A 21,220-nucleotide genomic window follows, 5' to 3' on the forward strand; every position below is an offset into this window, starting at 1 on the left:
CGGCCACGCAGTGCCTTGGACTACTTCCTGCGCAGCCTACAGCCCCTTCGCCTCCGGCAACAAGTGCGACTCGCCAAGCCAGCCATGATCGAAGAAGCCTTGCAGACTGCAGAGGAAGTGGAGGCCATCCTAGACGAAGAGGGAACGGCTACCATGACCCTGGCCCCATGCCATCAAGAACGGTCCCTACAGGAGGGCTAAGAGGAACCTCCCAGGTCTGTCCCATCGACCACGACAGAGACCTCCCTACCAGCCAAGACGAGAGAACATCCCCCAAGCACCAGCCACAACCACCCCCGCGTCGGGAAATGAGCAAGGGCTGGCCTAGATGGGGATGGGCCAGCTCATGAAGTACCCCCACCACATCACCATCCTCCAGTTGTTGGACGGGTTGGCCCAGGCCCAGGCCCTGTCCCCTGCAAGCTTAATGGTAAAGACTGTGTTGCCTTGGTGGACACTGGAGCTACTATTAGCTTGGTGCGACCAGGAGTCCTGGGAAGAGAGATAAAGTGGGCACCTACGGGGATCAAGATGGAGACTGTCACAGGCCAGAGTGCTGTCATCAAGAGGAGGGGTGGCTTAGCCTTAGAAGTGGGCAACACAACAGTGCGGCAGGACTTTTGGCTGGCAGAAATACGGGAAGGGCCGTCCCCACTGGTCAACTGTCACTCGCGGGGAATGCACGCGTGTCCGCGTGCCCTCCGCGTTTTCATCTGCTTGGGTGGGCGTGTTCGGGCTTCGAGCTAACAAGCATTATAATCTTACATAGAATACTGATTCTGTCAAATATATCGGTTCGAAAAATTATTTCTTTATCCAGGCATCTTAGTTTTATCAGTTTCATTATAGCAGAGCAGGTTATATTCGTTCGTATGTGGTATTTATTTTGTTCACAGGTTCGCGATCGTACAGCCAGGCTACCGAGCTCCAGGAACCCCCATGCCAAGCCGAGCTGCATCACATTGTGGCCGGCCCAGAATGTGATGCAGCTCGGCATAGGGGTTCCTGGAGCTCTGTAGCCTGGCTGTACGATCGCGAACTAGTGAACAAAATAGATACCACATATGAGCAAATATAACCTGCTCCGTTATAATGAAACTCAGTCCAGAGATGCCCGAACGCAAAGGAGCAGCGTCTCTACTCCAAGTCTCTCCCGGATGACTGAATTTCTCACCTGATCTCTCAGGGAGACCCCAGCCACCCTCCAGAGAAAATCATTTCGGCCACTTGTATCCGTAATCTTGTTCTTTCGGTCCTGACCCATCCTTCATGACCATATCTGAGGGTGGGGATGAAGATAGACCGGTAGATCGAGAGCTTTGCCTTTTGGCTCAGATCTCTTTTTGTCACAACAGTGCGGTAAAGCGACTGCAGAACCGCACCCGCTGCTCCAATTCTCCGGCCGAACTCCCTCTCCATGGTTCCCTCACTCGTGAACAAGACCCCCAGATACTTTAACTCCTTCACTTGGGGTAAGGACTAATTTCCTACTCGGAGCGGACAGACCACCGGTTTCCTGCTGAGAACCAAGGCCTCAGATTTAGAAGTGCTGATTCTCATCCCAGCCGCTTCACACTCAGTTGCGAACCTATTCAGAGAGTGCTGGAGGTCGCAGGCAGATGATGCCATCAGGACCACTTCATCTGCAAATAGCAATGACGCGATCCCCAGCTCGGCGAACTGCATACCCACCTCCGCACGACTACGCCTCGATATCCTGTCCATGAAAATCACAAACAGGATTGGTGACAAAGCGCAGCCCTGGCGGGGACCAACCCCCACCGGAAAGGAAGACGACTTACTGCCGAGGACATGGACACAGCTCTCGCTCTGGGTGTTAAGGGATTGGATGGCCCTAAGTAGGGATTCCCTCACCCCATACTCCCGCATAACCCTCCACAAGACCTCTCGAGGGACCCGGTTGTCTTCTCCAAGTCTCCAAGCCGGTCGCCTTCTCCAAGTCCACAAAACACATGTAGACAGGTTGGGCAAACTCCCAAGCCCCCTCCAAGATCCTTGCGAGAGTGAAGAGCTGGTCGGTGGTTCCACAACCAGGACAAAATCCGCATTGTTCCTCTTCAATCTGAGGTTCGACTATCTCTGGATGTTATATCTATATCTCTGATGTTATCTATATCTCTGATGTTATATTTATATATCTCTGACATTGTATCTTTATATCTCTGACGTTATCTCTATATCTCTGGACGTTATCTCTCTGACGTTATCTCTATACCTCTGGAAGTTATATATATATCTGACGCCATCTCTAAATCTGACATTATCGTTATATCTCTGACATTATCTCTATATCTCTGGATGTTATCTCTATATGTCTGATGTTATCTCCATATCTCTGGGGCTGGGCTGGGTTTGGGGCCGAGGGGGGAGAGTCTACCTCGTACCTCATGGTAGTGGTCTCGGCCCACGGTCTCGGAGGCCAGCTCCAGCAGCTCCTGGGAGGGGTCCACACCGGGAGAGATGATGATGAGGACCGGCTCCACCTCCAGCGTCTCACTATACAGCCGCCGCAGGTTCAGGGGAGGAGGGGACAGCTCTCTCATACCTGGAGAGAGACGGGGAGAGAGAGAGAGAGGAGGGGGTATGGTAAATGGACTGCACTTAGCAACCTAGCCACTCTAGGCTTCAGGGTGAATCTAGCCAAGAGTGTTTTGGTCCCAGTTCAGTCAATAGAATACTTGGGAGTCAGATTAGATTCTATCACGTTTCGAGCTACGCTGTCAGAGACGCATTGCCTTGTTCAGACAGTGTCTGGCCATGCTCTTGGGACACTGGGCCAAGTTCAGGCTGGGCCTTCATCTATTGGGACTCATGGCATCGACCATATCAGTAGTTCCTCTGGGACTACTGCTAATGAGGGATTTTCAACGGTGGGTAGCAAGCTTACACTTGTGCCCCCAGCCGCCACCTCCAGAGACCTGTGAGAGTGTCCCGAGAATGCGTATCGGCCCTCCACTCATGGAGGGATCCCTGCCTGTTTGAGGTCAGAAATCACATGGACGTGGTTTCATTGAGAACGGTGCTCTCTACAGACGTCTCCCTCTGGGGGTGGGGGGCTGTTTTCAAGGGAAGAGCCGTGAACGGACTGTGGTCTCCACAGCTCTGCAACACTCATATCAATTACCTCCAACTGCTCTCTGTCTTCTTGGTACTGAGACATTTCCCACCCCGGTTGAGAGGCCATCATGTCCTGGTCAGGACAGACGACACTACTGCAGTGGCTTACATCAACCGCCAGGGCGGTCCTCAGCCCTTGACCCTATGTGGTACTGAGACATTTCCTACCCCGGTTGAGAGGCCATCATGTCCTGGTCAGGACAGACGACACTACTGCAGTGGCTTACATCAACCGCCAGGGCGGTCCTCAGCCCTTGACCCTATGTGGTACTGAGACATTTCCTACCCCGGTTGAGAGGCCATCATGTCCTGGTCAGGACAGACGACACTACTGCAGTGGCTTACATCAACCGCCAGGGCGGTCCTCAGCCCTTGACCCTATGCAAGCTGGCACACAGATTGATCTGGTGGTGCAGCACCCACTTACAGTAGCATTGTTACACGAGACCCATGTCCCAGGCACACAGAATTGGGGGGCGGACCTACTCTCCAGAGGTCATCCCCAGTTCGGGGACTGGACTCTGGTCTCAGATGTGGTAGGTCAGATCTGGGAGAGATTCAGCCATGCTGCCGTAGATCTTTTCTCCTTGTGCGAAAATGCGAAGTGCCCCCTTTTCTTCTGTCTGGATGAGGAGGCACCTCTCGGAGTAGACGTGCTGGCCCATCCGTGGCCAAACCTGCTACTGTATGCTTTTCCTCTGATCTCCCTCATCTCCCCAAGACAGAGAGTCAGGGAGCAGGGCGTCACTGACTGACTACATTGGTCAACAGACCATGGCTAGTGGAGAACACACAGCTCCTCTCGGACCAACCTTGGTAACTCCCGTTGCGCAGGGATCTAGTATCCCAGGAGCACGATCAGGTTTTCCATACCCAATCCGAGCTACTAGCCTTGTGGGCATGGCCTGTGAGAGGATGAATGTGGATGCGGATGACCTCACCCAAAGGTATCCATACCCTTCACAATGCTAGGGTGTTCTCCACACGTGCATCGTATAAACATAAGTGGCGCGAGTTTGAGAAGTGGTGTGCTAGACAGCAGATAATCCCTTTTCAGTGCTCTGCTGCTAAGGTTGTATATTTTCTGCAATCCTTATTGGACATGGGTAAGGCTTTTTGTACCGTTAAGGTGTATCTAGCCGTTATCTCTGCCTACTATGTAGGTTTTAATTCCCTTGAGATTGAGAGAGTGAACACCGCTTGGTGAGTTGGTTCACGAAAGGCACGAGCCCTTTGCATCCCGTGTCCAGACCTAAAGTTCCTTCCTGGGATCTCCCCACGGTACTTGAGGTGCTCTCTGGGCAGACCTTCAAGGCCCTGGAGAATGCAGATATCAAGGCTCTCTCCTTCAAGACTGCGCTTTTGTTGGCTCTTTCCTCTGCTAAGAGGGCGAGTGATCTGCAAGCCCAATGTGTATGAATTTTACCGCAGGGTTGTCCAAAGTCTCCTTGAGACATAACCCCACATTTGTACCCAAGGTCATTTCTGCTCCCGACAGCACTGTTGTGGAGCTCTTGGCTTTCCACCCTCCTCCATTCTCCTCTGACGAGGAAAGGAGACTTCATTTTTGGTGTCCTGTGCGCACTTTACGCACTTATGTAGACAAGACTAGTGCCATCAGACAGAGCGACCAGCTCTTCGTCTCATGGGCTCCTCCCCGTGCGGGGAAACCCATTTCTAGCCAACGGCTATCACACTGGATTGCCATCACCATGGCGTATAGGTGTAAGGGTCTGCCACCCCCTGTGGGTCTCAGAGCTCATTCTACCAGGGGCATGGCCACCTCTTGGGCACTGTTCAGGGGCGTGTCAGTGCAAGATATCTGCATGGTGGCGAGTTGGTCGACTCCCCACATGTTCGCCAGTTTCTACCAATTAGACGTGACTGTGCCTGCACTGGCTCATGCAGTCCCTGGCGTCGTTTCGGGTTAGGGCAGAGCTGTTTTGATCTCCAGCTGTCCGTCCTGAGTCCGGTTCTTAAACTTATCTATAATTCGGGAGTGGTCTATATCCACCCCATAGTGAAACATTCGAAGGAATGTTGAAATAGACTCTAGGTTACTTTACGTAACCTTGGTTCTATGAGACATGAGTGAAAATGTTTCACCTCATCACTCTGCTTGCACTTGCACGGTGTTCAGAGCGAGAGGTTTGAGAATGGCAGGCTCACTCCCCGCCAGTAAGCATACAGTATATGTGGCCCCCTTGTCACGCTTGACCAGTCTGTCATTCTAACAGATGTTGTAATTGGCTTCCAGCAGGATGTCATGTGAGCGTCATCCCATAGTGATACATTTTCACTCATGTTTCATAGAACCGGGGCTACATACAGTACAGTAAGCTAGAGTTCTCCTAGCTTCTCCTCTCTGCTTCCCTCCAGCCCTCTCTGACAGAGATGTGTGATCTCCTGCACGCAGACATTTTGGGCTGTGATTACACACAGCCAGCTCCACACCGCAGGCCTGTGTGTGTGTGTGTGTGTGTGTGTGTGACAACAGAGAGGCTGTGCATGTTAACATTCAGAGGCTGCCGGGGCTGATTAAACTGGGAGCTGCTGTATCACAGTCTGTCCATACCGATATAAACTAAACACTCACAGCTGCAATAGGCTGTGTATGTGTGCATGTGTGTGTTTGTGTCTGTGTGTTGTGAATGAATTTCAAGTCTCAACAAAGTGTTCTGTTTTCCCCCTGGACTGTAATTCTAAACCTTGTAGTTCGTTCTCATAGATCAGTCTGTCAGAACTACAAATCCCTCCCTGTGTGACATCACTTCCCTGTCTTCCCCCTGAAACTGTCACTTCCTCTTTCACTGTATAAACCCCCGACCCCTCCTCACTACTCTCACTCTTGCCTGGAATCACTTCCGGTGCGAGGGTCCGCTTCTGCAGAATCGTAACATAGAATAAACTATTGTACTTTGTTAAAACCAGCTTGATCGACCACTCAGCGTGTTCTTTGACAATCTAACTAAACAAGGATAAAAAATCCTTTCACAGTGTGTGCGTGTGTATGTTTGTCTGTGTGTGTATTTGTGCATGTGCCTACGTGAGCGTGTGTGGATAATGTGGGTAGGCTAGGCTGATTGAGGGCATTAAACTTGAATCCTGATGTAATGTATTGACTCGAACATCAGACATTTAATCAGCTAACACACACACACACACACACATACACACACACACACACACACACAGGATACCTTAGATGCCTTTATGTCCATCTGCACTTGCCAAGATTTAATGTTGAATACACACACACACACACACACACACACACACACACACACACACACACACACACACACTCTCTCTCTCTCCCTCCTCCCTCTCTGCCGTCTTACTCGATTGCCTCAGCCAGAACATGGTCAAGCTGCCAGACAGAATCTGCTGTCTTTGCACACAAGGAGTTTAATGAACCAGTGGGGATGTGTGATAACTGCGACCACGTACGCTAAGGCTGGGCTGGGCAAGAACCTCGCAATATTATACATGTCACCATACATGTAGATTGTATCACAGTACATACAGTATTGCGATAGATTGTGAAATTCCATCCCCCGCTCCCTGGAGGTGATCCTGAGGGCGGAGGGAATTCAAAGGAGAATTCCACCCTAGAACAACATTGGGCTCAACAACTAGACACCCACCAACAAAACAATAAAGACAAATGTGGTTTCCTTCCTTCCTGGTTGCTCCATGTGAACAAAGCATGTTCATGAAGTCTGCACTTCCGGGGTTTTGCCGCAAGACTACAAGAACAACAAAAACGTGTCGGAGGGCGGGTGCACCATGCTAACCCTCTAGCTCTAACCTACTCTATGAAGTTAGTTCAACAAAACCAAAAATATGCAATCACACACACTCACACAAAAGATGACAGCTGACGCACAGCTGTCATCTTTTGGACTCTTTGTGGTGTTCCGGCAACCAATGGGAACTCACTCACACCGGTGCAGGTAAATCCTTGATTCCACAAATTGCGCAGTATTTTATCATTGTCTGTGTTTTTCTTCAATAGCAAATATAGCTAGATACAGAGTATGACAAATGTTCTGAGTGACAAATGTTCGCTCGATATAATAATAGCTACCGCTGTTGTTCTGCCGAATTCCGACTCCTTTCGCCTGCTCCCGATAGCTCAGTTTTGCGCAATGCATGCTGGTTAATTAAGTCTTTCAAATGAACAGCGTCTGTAACCACCACATTCAGTTTATTGAACTTATTACTAAAAATAATGCAATTCTGGTTTGGTTTAAGTTCGTTGTAAACAAGACATATATTACATGTGTTTAGAGGCTACAAAATCACATACTTGAATTCTCATTTAAGTAAATCCATTTAAAACATGAATAATGTATCTATGATTTAATTCTATCCATTTTGTATTTATATAACTAACTGTAAACAGTTCATGGGACCTGGGTAGAATGCCTTTCAGCAACCCTACCATCCATTGCCATGGCAACAAAAAGAGAAACAGATCTCTAAAACAACGTCCGAAGGCTCCACTCACACACACACACACACACACACACACATACATACACACACACACACACATACACTCTCCTCGAGCCCGGGAACAACACACTCACTCCAGTAAACCACACACGCACACACACACCTTGTTTGGCTTGGAGCTCATATACATATCTTATGAATATGCTAAAGAGGAAGGCAGAGATGCAAGGTTAATTGAGGTGCATGTCTGTGTGTCTTTGTGTGTGTGTGTGTGTGTGTGTGTGTATGTGTGTGTGTGTGTAGGTCTTTCTGTCTGTGTGTGTGTGTGTTTGTATGTGTCTGTGTGTAGATGTGCTGCAGGAGTGGTGTGTGTGTATGTGGAAGTGCATATGTGTGTAAATGTGTGCATGCCTGTGTGTGTGCATGCTTGTGTGTGTGACTGAGCAGCATTGTGCTTGGTAGAGACAGCTTCTAACAGGGAGGGAGGGATTCTCATTATCTCCAGAGAAAGAAGGCAGAGTCGGGCCAGACCCTCCAGATGTCCTGACCACCTCCTCCACCCTGCCCTCTCTCTCTCTCTCTCTCTCTTTCTCTCTCTGTCCATCACCTCAGCTCAACTCTTCTCCACACCCCCTCAGGCTTCTCCAGGACACTCCAACATCTTCTCCACGCACGCACGCACGCACACGCACACACACACACCAGTGGAGGCTCGTCCATTGAGGCAGGGGAGGACAGTCCTCCTCGGTTTTTGGAGAGAAGAGAGGGATTAAAATATAAATATATTAATTTATTTATTCATAATTAATATTATCTCCGTTTTGTTCATAAAGCAGGTTTTCCCTATGGATAAAAACCCATTTTTCAAATTCTAAAGCTCCAACAGTGACATCTATAACATGCAGCTGGAGGACCCATAGATATCTATGGAAGGGAGGCTAGCCTCCCTTAGGGCGGGTTCTTTTCTCTTAAATCAATGTAATGCCTTTTTTTCTTGCTAATTTGTGATTGGCGAAAACGCTGAAAAATTACCGCATGGGAGGCTAGTACTCTGGCCCTGTCTGAACAGGATTCAGATATTGACATTTTGTTAGTCCAATCACATTCCAGATTTACCACAGTGAAGGCCGACTGAGTCGGCGTTGATGTCTGTGTTTCTCTTCCCTGTGCCATTGGAGACTTTTTCTGTGTTCGTAGCTCCATAATATAATACATCCGAAAGTATTATGGGACATATTATACATCAAACTGTTCATCTATTTGTCTTGATTCTAGCCATCTAAATATCTAAGCTGACATAAATACTTTTTGAGCTAGAGCCGTCTGAACACGACAGTTCCACTGGCTGGCTATAGCCGGTAACGTTAGCTATGGGGCTACGAGGTGCACGTCAGGCTACGGCATAGGCAGGCGCACAGATTGGCTGGAGGCGCAAACTGTCGGAAACTCGTCCAAAACATTTCCAGAGACTCGGTCGCAACATTGGAGAAATCCACAGCCTGGCTCCTGCTTGCGTTGTGGTGCTTATTCCTCATCCAGTGATGGAGGGGTGGATGGAAAACTTTCAACTGAATGTTCATATTGTTCTGATAATTGTAGGCTATAGCAACATAAGAATGGCAGCTTTGACAGCAACCCAAATGAGCTAATCCCATAGCTGTACCATTGCTAGCTAGCCATGAGCGAACTGTTGGATACTGCATTTGCTGTGCAATGTAGCCTATTCCATTGTCCAGTTGTCAAATCTATTTGGCAATAAACTGTTTGAGAGCCAGCACACCTCAGTGTCCCCTATTCAAAAACATTTTTCATATATCACCTAACCTCTCCAGCACCTCACCAATATCAATTCTTTTCTCTCTTTAGAGAAGAGTAACATCCATTACAACAACTATTGCTTACAATGTTTTATTGATGTTTTGTAATATTTTATCATGAATCTGATAAATAAATGCTGCATGTAGTTAAAGAAAGTGTTATTCAGTTTTTCATTATGCTAAAATTGACTGTAAATCCACTTTAAAGCTGATATTTCAAATAATAACTGACTGATGGAAAGTGCCCCCCGGCGCCCATGGGCAGTTCGCCTCTCTTCCTCCTGTCCTCCTCAGTTTTTTGAGTCACCAGCCGCCAGTGACACACACACACACACACACACACACTTAGAGACGACATGTAAAAAATATACTGGTGTATCACCATTGCAGTTTTGATCGTGATAGTTTTTATCGTGATATGATTTGATCATGTACTGTACATAGCGCGAAACTGTGAATATAATAGGCTGTAGCCAGCGCGAAACTGCGCATTCCCTATAGCCGTTCATGGAACGGCTGGCGGCCGGTATAAATAAATAAAAACATACACGATATTTTGTTAATTGAATGATCTTGAATATAAATATATTCAAGATCATTCAAATAACAAAATAGTGTTTTTTTTATTTATTATAATTTAACAATAGGGGGTGCAACAGAACACAATTTTAGGGAAAGTCATTGACAGGCGGACTTCAATGTTTTATTAAAATATAGTTATGTGCAAATGAAAACCCACAATCGTCCAATGGACTTTACCCCGATTTTGGAAATCAGATAAAGGCGTTCACAAGACCATTTCAATAATCGCATTATTACAATTACATTACAAAGGCGTATAGTGTGCTTGTGAACGCACTCACTGTCAAACCTGCCACTATGCACAAGATAGTTAATGTCCAGATATGATTGGCAATGAGTGATCTTTACTCATGGCGACTATTTCAATTTTGTATGGATCCACACTTCCGATCAAGCTTATTTTTTCTTTGTATCGTGCTGAAGCCATATAGCCTACTGCGCTCAGACTTGGCTACATTAGCTGGTGCCCCGTCTTCAAATTTACTTCCGGGGTTTACGAGTAGCCTACCAGTTGAATGCGTTCCAGAAACAAAACGCAAAACCCTCACGTTCACCACATCTTTACTAACAAATATATTTACAATACTGTTATTTTGCGCATTTGACCCGACGTCTTGACCCGACGACACCACGTCTTGACCCGACGTCAGTTGCCGAGATAGATAGGCTACTGTAGGCCTAGATATATTATAGGTGTTTGTAATAATTAAATTACATTGAGATGGAGAAAACATGTGTTTGAGAACAAGGTAATAATAACAATTAAACGTTATTTGTATAGCACCTTTCATACAGATAAATTCAGCTCAAAGTGCTTTACAACAGAGCATTTAAATTAAAGAATGTGAAATTGAATGATGCTTCATTCGTAGACTATAGGAGAAAAACACTGAGCCCAGCCTGCTAAATCTACTCAAAGACGCCACCTGGCGGTGGTGCATCACTAAAACGAAATAACACCCGTCTGAAATCCCACAAGATTTCCAACAGGATTTCCCTGCCAAATACCGCAAAGGTGAAATGCTGCAGCATGTGACATTTCCAACTTCCCACATCTGTAGCGTGGGTGAAATAAGAGATCCTTCCTTCCTTCCCATAACCGCCCTCTGTAACCTGGGTCATGCTGGGAAATGCAGTCCACTTCTCCCCTGAACGCTATGCTAACATGATTGAAACGAGCAAGACAGGTTAAGAATACTGTCTGTCTGTCTGCTTACCTGTCTGTCTGTCTGCTTATCTGTCTGTCTATCTGCTTACATGTCTGTCTACTAGTCAGCCTGTCTGTCCACTAGTCTGCCTGCCTGTCTGTCTGTCTGTCTGTCTGTCTGTCTGTCTGTCTGTCTGTCTGTCTGTCTGCCTATTTACCTGTATTTCAGTCTGTTAGTATGTCTGTCAGTTTGTCTGTCTGTCTGTTCCTCACATGCTCAGACTGCAGCAGAGGAGAGACAGAGGAGAGAGAGGAGAGAGAGGGAGAGAGAGAGGAGAGAGAGAGGAGAGAGAGGGAGAGATAATAAAGAGAGGGAGAGAGAGGGAGAGAGAGGGAGAGAGAGGAAAAAGAGAGGAAGAGAGAGGAAGAGAGAGTGAGAGAGAGGGACAGACGGCGAGGGAGAGAGGGAGGGAGAGAGGGAGGGAGAGAGAGAAAGGGAGAGAGAGAGGGAGAGAGGGGGAGGGAGACAGAGAAAGGGAGAGAGAGAGAGAGAGAGAGAGAGAGGGAGAGCAGTGGCCTTATCATATCTCAGGGAGCGAGTCACAGATGTGTGTCTCACACATCAGCAACACATCACTTATTGGCCTGGTCAGACCCACACAACACTACATGGAGGACTGTAGCAGAGGGTTTGTGTGTGTGTGTGTGTGTGTGTGTGTGTGTGTGTGTGTGTGTCCAAGATGGCTGCCGCGTCCTGGCTGCAGTTGCAGGCAGCAGTGCCCTGTCCGAACATCTAACTCCACGCTAACTCACACCCGTCCTAACTGCCGTCGTTAATGTAGCCAGTTGCAAAATGTTGATCTGGGAACTCGTTTTAATGATGTGCGCTGTATCGGCGATAAAATCTGCCTACAAACAAGCATTGAGTAGTGGCAGAATTTACCAACAAACATGGTTTACCCACCAGCTGGTTGTGGAACACCAGGACCACCTTCCCTGCAGCTCTGACTGAGCAACAATGGATTCATTTATAAACTGAGGAGAGAGCGTTCAGAACAACGATGGACCCTAAATTGCAGGAAAACAGCATTTTGTTTGGTCTGGTGAATGGATATATATATAAATATTTACACGCCTCTCCCATTTACTGTACATGCTTAATAGTGACGACACGCCAGTCAGAGAGCTCACCGGGGCCCAACTAGAACCACGGAAGGTTCCACGACTGAGGGACCTACCTCCAGTTTCCTCGGTTAAAAAACCCACCTAGTGGTAAATTGGATACCAACGCAGCCGGCTGTGAACTCTGACTGGCCGGGTCTGATGGACCTCAGCAGCTGAGACGTGCCCACGCTGAGACGGTGATCACAGACCCGGCCGTTACCGTGAGCGCAACCAGACTCCGGCTACAAGGGCAGCTCGCCTGCCTCCCATCAGCTGACCACTGTGTCCCACACAATCCTCAAGAAAGCAACAATTCATGAGAAAATCCTCATCTTCACGGTGAAAGCTATCGACAAACTATATTTGGGCCCCTGCAATGTATTTTTTAAAATGCGGACCTAAATAAAGAATTCAAATCTGTGTGTATGTGTGTGAACTCTCCAAAACAAAAAACTATTGCACACAAATGGCTCACATTTGTCTCACATGACACCTGTTTGCAGAGTCATTAATAAGTAAGCAGGATTAGGAAAACCAACAGACCCATTAGGCAGCATGAGTGCACTGCTCAGACAGGTGTGTGTGTGTGTGTGTGTGTGTGTGTGTGTGTGTGTGTGTGTTTGTGTGTGTGTGCACCAGGGACTGCTCAAGGTCAGCTCTAAAGAGGAGTGGGACGGAGGAGAGGAGGAGGAGGAGAGGAAGGGAGGAAGAGGAGAGGAGGAGGAGAGTAGGAGAGGAGCAGGAGGAAGAGGAGGAGGATAGGAGGAGGAGAGGAGGAGGAGGAGGAGAGGAGGAGGAGAGGAGGAGGAGGAGGGGATAAGTGCCCTGCTGGGGATGAATGGTGTTTAAACAGCAGCGTTGTCGTCTGCAGCAACGAGCACAAGTTCACCACCGGGGTTCAGCCAACAGCACAAGACAGAATTCAGACAGGACAGATCGAGAAGGGGATAGAGGGATAGAGAGAGAGAGAGAGAGAGAGAGAGAGGGAGAGAGACAGAAATGGTGATAGAGATGGAGAGAGAGAGAGAGAGAGAGAGAGAGAGAGAGAGAGAGAGAGAGAGAGAGACAGAAATGGTGATAGAGATGGAGAGAGAGAGAGTGGGAGACAGAGAGAGGGATGGAGAGAGATGGAGAGAGAGAGCGGGAGAAGGAGAGAGAGGGATGGAGAGGGAGAGGGAGAAAGAGAAAGGGAGCAAGAGAGAGAGAGGGATGGAGAGAGAGAGGGAGAGAGAGGGATGGAGAAAGATAGAGAGAGATGGAGAGAGGGATGGGGATAGAGAGAGAGATGGAGAGAGAGGGACAGAGAGAGAGAGAGAGAGAGAGATGGTGTGTCTATACAGAAACCTTCCCAGACCTCTGGGGCTTAGGAAAAAGCCAATCTGCTCTCTCTCCATGGGGCTAATCAACCGATCATATCTCTATATCCTCCCCTCTGAGCTGGCTGGCTAATGAAGAGAAATCACCACACATTCATCAGCTCTCCATGTGCGTGTGCATGCATGTGTGTGTGTGTGCGTGTTTGTGTGTGTGTCTGAATGTATGTTTGTGACTAATGGATAGTAATGACTGCATATTTATCATTGTACCATTTGTCTATTGCTCCTACGTTATCTCAGTCAAGTTCATTCATGGATGACACAAGCCTTATGTAAGTGTGTGTGTGTGTGTGTGTGTGTGTGTGTGTGTAAGAGTAAGTGTGTGTCTACCTGTGTGTGTGTTTGCATGTGTGTGTGTGCGCGCGAGTGGGCTCATACTCTGGGTATGAGGTTCTGCGCAAGTGGTACTGAAAGGTGACTCACACACACACACACACACACACACACACATACACAAACTAATGGAACCTTAGACACACTAATCAACACACACACGCACGTGTGCGCGCGCACACACACACACACACACACACACACACACACACACACACACACACACTTACCCAGGGCCTGGGAGGTGAAGGCAGCCATGGAGCTCTGTAGCCTGTCTGGCCTGATGGCCTGAACCAACAGCACCTGCAGCACAAAGTGGAACACACACACACACAGACAGTTCAACTGTTTCACTCTGGGCGGTATCTGAGAATACAATCTATAGATCAACTTTCAGTGAGACAGGCTGGGTAATTGTTTGCACGCTTCTTGAGGATTAGCCAGTGATTGGCAGCCGACCTGCTGGAAGGGTGTGATCTTCCTGGCAACGGAGGACGGGACTTCCTGTTCACAGCTGGAGCTCCGGGAGAAGGACAGCCAGAGCTGGGCGTCGCTCAGACACAGAGACTGGTAGAGGGCCGGGAAGGTGCTCTGGGAGGGGTCACAAATGAAACCCAGATTTATTTACACACACAGAGGGAGAGGAGGTCGATGTCCGGAACATTCTCTGGCGAGGCGCGCATTCCTCTTTATTTAGGCGCTCGCCCTTCCAACAAGTAAACCAATTTTCTACTTGTCCCCCAGATGGAATCACTTGTCCGGAAGTAATTTTCGCTAGCAGGCTTTCTATTTTTAGATCCATGGAAGTTAGGGATGCAAGTTTACGGCCGACAAAACGATGCCATCACTCCGAGAGGTGGTTTGCAGGGCTATGGCGTATCGATCTGCCCGGTGCAGGACTCCAGACTGGAGCTCCACATACGTCTTCTCCTCTGGCAGCACCAGTGACCCACGCCAGCAGACCTCTGCTCCGTCCAGCATGAATGCCTGTTACTGTATATCACTGTACAGATGAATATGGCTTTTACATGGCTTCAGATAGAAGCGTAGCAGCATGGTCTATACCAAGCCCTCATGAACAACTAACTGGACATTTAACAAAGATTAAACAAAGATGGGGAATATAATAAAAACATTAAGCTATTTCTTTTGCCATTTGCCAGCCCCACATCCGGCAGTGGGGGGGGTTCGGTAGTGGACTAGGGCTGGGTATTGACAAGGACCTCACAACACGATACATATCACGATAGATGGTTCACAACACAATACATATCACGATAGATGGTTCACAATACCATACGTATCACGATACAATGCGATTCAATACGATACAAGCCATATTGCAAAACGGAATGTAAGGACATTTTAGCCCCCTCAGGTCCGCGCTGAATTTTTTTCAGCTTTGTGATTTTGGTGTTGGCTAATACTTAACGTACCCTTACTCCAAAGTGATTTTCATTTTTATTTGAAGGACAATCACAGCTACATTTATATGCCATCAATAGTTTGGTCAGTACTTGTACTTCAGCTTGTACATCTACAAACACAAAAGTTATAAAGACTATTTTTTCTGCCCTCACAAATGTTGTAAAAACACACCCTAAACAATAGTGATGAATTGTTTTGTCAATATGAAAGTTGTTCATCAAAGTCTTGGTTATGAATGTAATGATGTCAAAGTTATTTAGAACATCTTTGATCTAAATAGGCAAAAAATGGTTTAGTCACAACAGTCCCCAAATTTAGCAGGCTAGTTAGCAGGCAATCAGAATATTCATTAGCCACACCCCATGATCTGTCACAATGGGCCATTATCTTGGACAAAGGACAGTAACAGCCTGTCGCCTGTCTGCCTGTGACTCAGACACACTCAGAGCCATGCAGAAGACAGAAATAAAAAAAATTGATTTATTTCAAAATTCAAAAATATAACCACTGTTGTCCATCTAGTGAATCTATTTGTAGATTTATTGTATTGTATTTGGTACACAAACAGTTAACATGTCTCGTTGTAGGCTATTTGCATGGGCACCATGCACAGGATATATGGAACAAACATCCAGCGCTTTGTCAGAGCAGCGTGCTGAAAAGCACACAGACACTTCTCCTGATACTCGACGACATAGCCTACATCATCAGCAAAACGGAATAATACAACAATAACAATGCGCAGAAAAGAATATGCCCTCCTGTGCAAACTTTGGCATTTATAAAGATTAGCGCTGTCAAACTATTAAAAAAAAATCGAATTAATTACGATCTGTAATTAATTAATCACAATTAATCGCAAATTGATCCTATATCATTTTTTTGCTGGCAAAAGCCCCCTTATGAAGATATTTCAATAGATCCTGTCAATCACACATAGAATAATAACCAATAAGGTTGCTTGATTTCTTAAGACCACGCCTCTGATGTCCCACAAACAAAGCTTGTCCTGCGTTGTGTTCATGGATTAGACATTAGTTTTAAGAGAATGGTTCTTAAAACATACAGAAAACCAGCCTGCAGGCTGCTGTACCATAATGCTATAAGAAAACAAGCTGCATGGTACTCCACACCTCCCTCCACACACCAGTTTACAGCAGCGCCAACACAAAGTCAACGTCATTTATACAGCACTGTTCATCCAAACAAATGTAGCACACAGTGTTTTACAGAAAAAAAAAAAAAAAAGTTAAAATAGTAGATAAAAATTAGAGAATAAAACACGACAAATCATATATGGTAACAGAGAATAGAAAGTAAGTCAACAATTTAAAGTGAGAAAAATAAAAATATATATATAGGTAAAACGACAAAACGACAAAAAGCTACGAAGCTAGTAACATTAGGTGCTTGATGTGCAGTAGCTAATTAGCCCGTAGCAAGTAGTAAATAGATCATTCTCACAGGCATATTTTCTAAGAATGGATGCCACTAACTTACTCACCCTGCTTTACATGTGCAGTTAGACTCTACAATTTTGTCCTGATGAATTTCAATCTTTGTTTGTTTGTTTGTTTGTGCCTTCCGCATAGACTACATTGCCAACACTCTGCTCCGTCCGAAATCCAAATCTCATGGATATAATCTTGTGTAAAATAGTTCAGGCCTTTGCTACTGGGGCTGATAGCTGTTAACATGTTCAGCATTGAGATAAGTTAGGCTAAAACTGCTTCGATGGTATGCAAACGACCACGCTCTAATTCTCTGTCCTATCTGGGAGTTTTTTGACTAAACTGTCCGTTTAGAGGGCAAAACAAAGTCATGATCCGCCTCCTCGAGTTTGTCTGAAGGCAAAGATGCTTTTGCGTGACGTAGCCTACGGGCTCATTCAGGTCCAAATTAAGTTTGTTGCTTCAATAATGTTAAAACAGGCATGAGGCAGTAACTGTGCCACCTACAGCTGGACGAAATCGATGAATGCAATTAATTTGAGTTAATTTTTATTAACACGTTCATTTTGCATAATTAATTAATCTAATGAATGCATTAAATTTAAAGCCCTAATAAAAATCAAACTTGACGGGAGAATGTCGGAGAATGGCATAAAGGTGAAACCCGAGAAACAAATTGACAACATTGTGAACAAAGAATATATCCGATATTGCAAAATAACCTCTCAAATATGGTAGACCCAGGACCAGGTGGCAGGACTACATCTCCGCACTGGCCTGGGAGCGGCTAAAGATTCCCCAGGCAGAGCTGGTTGATGCTGCCAGGGAAAGGGATGTCTGGGGCCCCCTGCTGGAACTGCTGCCTCCGCGACCCGACCCCGGATAAGCGGATGACAATGGATGGATGGATGGACCTCTCAAATATGTTGTGAAAATAAGTGCTCAAAAACGGTTGTGAATGACTTGTGAATTGCCTTTATATTTTACTGCTATGTGCAGGCTAATTTTGGTAGAGCTACAGTCTCTCTGTAGTCGTACAAGCGCCTATATCCTCGGGGAAAATGATCAATAACCATATGTGACCGCCGCTGGCAATTTGGTCCTCAACTAGGCAAAGGTCATTTTTCATTTTTTTACAGATTATGAAAGTGCAGATTGTAAGCTTTCAAATGAGAATTGAAATTTCAAATTACATAGAGCATAGGCCTGTAGTGGGTTTTCACATGCCTCTGTAATATGATCTTTAGAAACGTCTTTCGAAACGAAATAGCTTCCTCACTTGCTCCAGCACGCATGCGCACAGCGTGCTGGAGCAACGATTGCGCGCTGTGCGAGGAAGCTATTTCGTTTCGAAAGACGTTTCTAAAGATCATATTACAGAGGCATGTGAAAACCCACCACAGGCCTATGCTCTATGTAAGCACAACTAGCGATTCATGAAGACAGATTGATGAAAACAACCGTTTCGCGGCAGAAAATTGATTTTTAGAAACTGCATTCTAAGTGCCCCGACCACCGACATTACATGGATATACTGGCTGGCGCTGGATTTTAAATTTCTTCTACATGCCTCCGAACTACACCAAAGTGATCTCGGTGAGTCAAACGTCTTATAATATGTCGTAAATAGGGTCCAGGTTGTCAAAAACGAGCATTGTCCTTTAAGTGTAAAAGGCAGAGTGGGAAATAGTGTGTGTGTGTGTGTGTGTGTGTGTGCATATGCGTGCGTTGTGTGTATGTGTGTGTGTGTGTGTGTGTGTATGCGTGTTTGTACCTGGAACATGGCCACTGCCCCCAGCCTCTCTTGATCAATCCAGGAGGGGACCTGTTCCCGCATGGACTTCTGGGTATCCTGTAGAAAGAGGGGTCAGTTGTGCACACCAGGGTGGGAATTACACGTCGATGCCCCTCCCTCTGGCCGTGATGCCCCGAAAATAATTCTACCCCCTGCGGCCACCATGGCTTTTGTGCCCCTGCTACCATCTAAATCTTGAGGTTGCTTTAAAAGCATCAGTGATCTCCTGTAGTTTTCTTGATATTCCAAAATTAATTCAATTGAGGCTACACTGATATCAATAAAACATTACACCGGTAGCATACAATTGTAGCCTGCTAGTGGCTTTGATGCGACGTGAAACTGCCACGTGCAACGTGCTGCCAGGACTGCTATCTACCCTAATCACAGTATGTCTCACTATATTGCCTTTCTAGAATAACGCTGTGACTAAAGAGACTACCAACTGAACGGACTATACCCTGAAACGGACTGTGCTGCTAAGTCATGGATGATTTCACTTTCAATTTAGTTTATTTGAAAAGGGACAGTGCATATTAATAAACAATAAAATTGTAAATACACCAGAGTTAGCCAAAAGGCTCATTTTCATCCGTAGTCCCCGGCCAAGATGTTATATGTAATATATTTATGTTTTTCATGTCATTCTTCTTTTTTTTTTTTATTGGGCATAGAGAACAGTTATTGTATCTTATTTGGGTGGTAAAAAATCAGTAGACCATTCAGTTAAAGGGATCACTGAACTACAGCTTTAAAGTCATTCTTTCGTAGGTTTCAAATTCTCTTATTTCACTCAACGGCCTTTGTGCCTTGGCATGTGGCCTTTGTGCCCTAAAAAATTGAGTGACACCTAAGGCCAAATGGCCTTGCCCATAAAATGCCGAAATTCCTACCCTGTTGCACACGCACACGCAAACACACACACACACACACACACACACACACACACACACACACACACGCACACACACACACACAGACAGACACACACACAAACACTAGCCATCCTAACAGAGGAGGGAGGGTGTTGTGTACGTACCGTGTTCCTGATCATGTCTCCTACTATGAGACCAGTGAAGGCATCCCACTCCTGAACAACAATCAACAACAATGTTAAAGGGGTTCACGTTTGCAAAACTAGCTTTTTCATTGTCTTTGCATGTACATGTGAGTCTCTGATGGGCCTGCTAACACACAAAGTATGAAGTGAAACAACCCAGTCATGTTGTTGTGGTCAGACGAAATGAAAACATGAGAAAAAAAGTCAGTCCCAGCAAGCCATTCAAATCTCCCGTGTCAAATTACGTCACAGTTGGGGACCTATTATAATAATCCCGCCCCCATCTGAATACCTCCAATCACCTGCGTTTGTTTACCTGGCTATAAAGGCTGACATTATTTGCAGGTCCCTCGTTCTCTAGCCTGCCCACTTGCTCTTAGCTAAGCTCATTTGCATATGAAAAAAGCGCTCAATCCGCTCAATCTGATCTCGTGGTCAACAGAGGGGTATAGAGGCAAGCTAGAATGCTTATTCTGAGTGGTATTTTCAGCATAAATACTCAAAGACATATTTTGGGAACCCCAAAAACTTCTATTATATTGTTGGAAATTAGCATAATAGGACACCTTTAAATACAAACGCTAGGATGCTCTGGGTCTTTACATGGTGGTTCCAAACCTCCCGGGTAGGGTCAGTGAGTGTGTGTGTGTGTGTGTGTGTGTGTGTGTGTGTGTCTGTGCACTCACGTTCTCTTGGAAGAGGTCAGGGTGCATCCCTCTGACAAAGTGCATGGCGAACATGAGCTGGTCGGCCTGGAGGAGAGAGAGACAGAGAGAGACAGAGTCAGAGAGACAGAGAGAGACAGAGAGAGAGACAGAGAGAGAGACAGACAGTCAGAGAGACAGAGAGATAGAAGAGAGACAGAGAGACAGAGAGAGATAGAAGAGAGCGAGACAGACAGAGAGATAGGAGAGACAGAGAGAGACATACAGTAGAAGAGAGAGACAGAGAGAGACAGAGAGAGATAAAGAAGAGAGAGACAGAGAGATTAAACGGTAACAGAGTGCAATTTTAATTGTAGGTTTCTAACATAACATTCAGTCTACTGGATTGCTGTAGGATAATGCACATCTTCACAACATCACCGTGACAACCTACAGGCCCCACCCTCTACTTTGACAGGAGAGCATAGCAGGTCCAGTTATCTATGTGTATAAAAGCCTCAATGACTGTAATGTAGGCTAATATCACTCACAGCAACATAGGATATGCATCTAGGTAGTTTGCTAGCTATTTATGGCTAGTAGTAGCCTACTTTGTTTATTCATTTACATTACATATTTTGCTAATTAATGTAATCAACCTAAGTGCCCTTTTTAAACTTTCGCTCCTGCCCCTCTAACATCCAGTGCAAGTCCCTGGGCAGTTATTACCAATTGAGTTTGCTTGCTCAACGGCGCCTCCTGGTGGCTACTGTGCAACACTGAATAAGGAGATGGTCCGGAGTGGTCCCTGGATAAGGAGGTGG

General features: G+C 46.3%; 1 protein-coding gene across 1 annotated transcript in view; it reads right to left on the reverse strand.

The window, feature by feature from the left end:
- Positions 1-21,220, reverse strand: part of dync2h1 (dynein cytoplasmic 2 heavy chain 1) — a gene marked incomplete at its 5' end in the record, with an annotated part of 236,486 nt that overhangs the window by 75,418 nt on the left and 139,848 nt on the right. Inside the window, 6 exons of the mRNA XM_084443002.1 lie at positions 2,406-2,566; positions 14,249-14,321; positions 14,478-14,609; positions 18,672-18,749; positions 19,732-19,782; positions 20,439-20,504. Coding sequence (XP_084299128.1) covers positions 2,406-2,566; positions 14,249-14,321; positions 14,478-14,609; positions 18,672-18,749; positions 19,732-19,782; positions 20,439-20,504 — 561 coding nt within the window. The remainder of the gene's footprint in view (positions 1-2,405; positions 2,567-14,248; positions 14,322-14,477; positions 14,610-18,671; positions 18,750-19,731; positions 19,783-20,438; positions 20,505-21,220) is intronic.

Source organism: Borostomias antarcticus (genome assembly GCF_949987555.1).
Source record: "Borostomias antarcticus genome assembly, chromosome: 1".
Lineage (NCBI taxonomy): Eukaryota > Metazoa > Chordata > Actinopteri > Stomiiformes > Stomiidae > Borostomias > Borostomias antarcticus.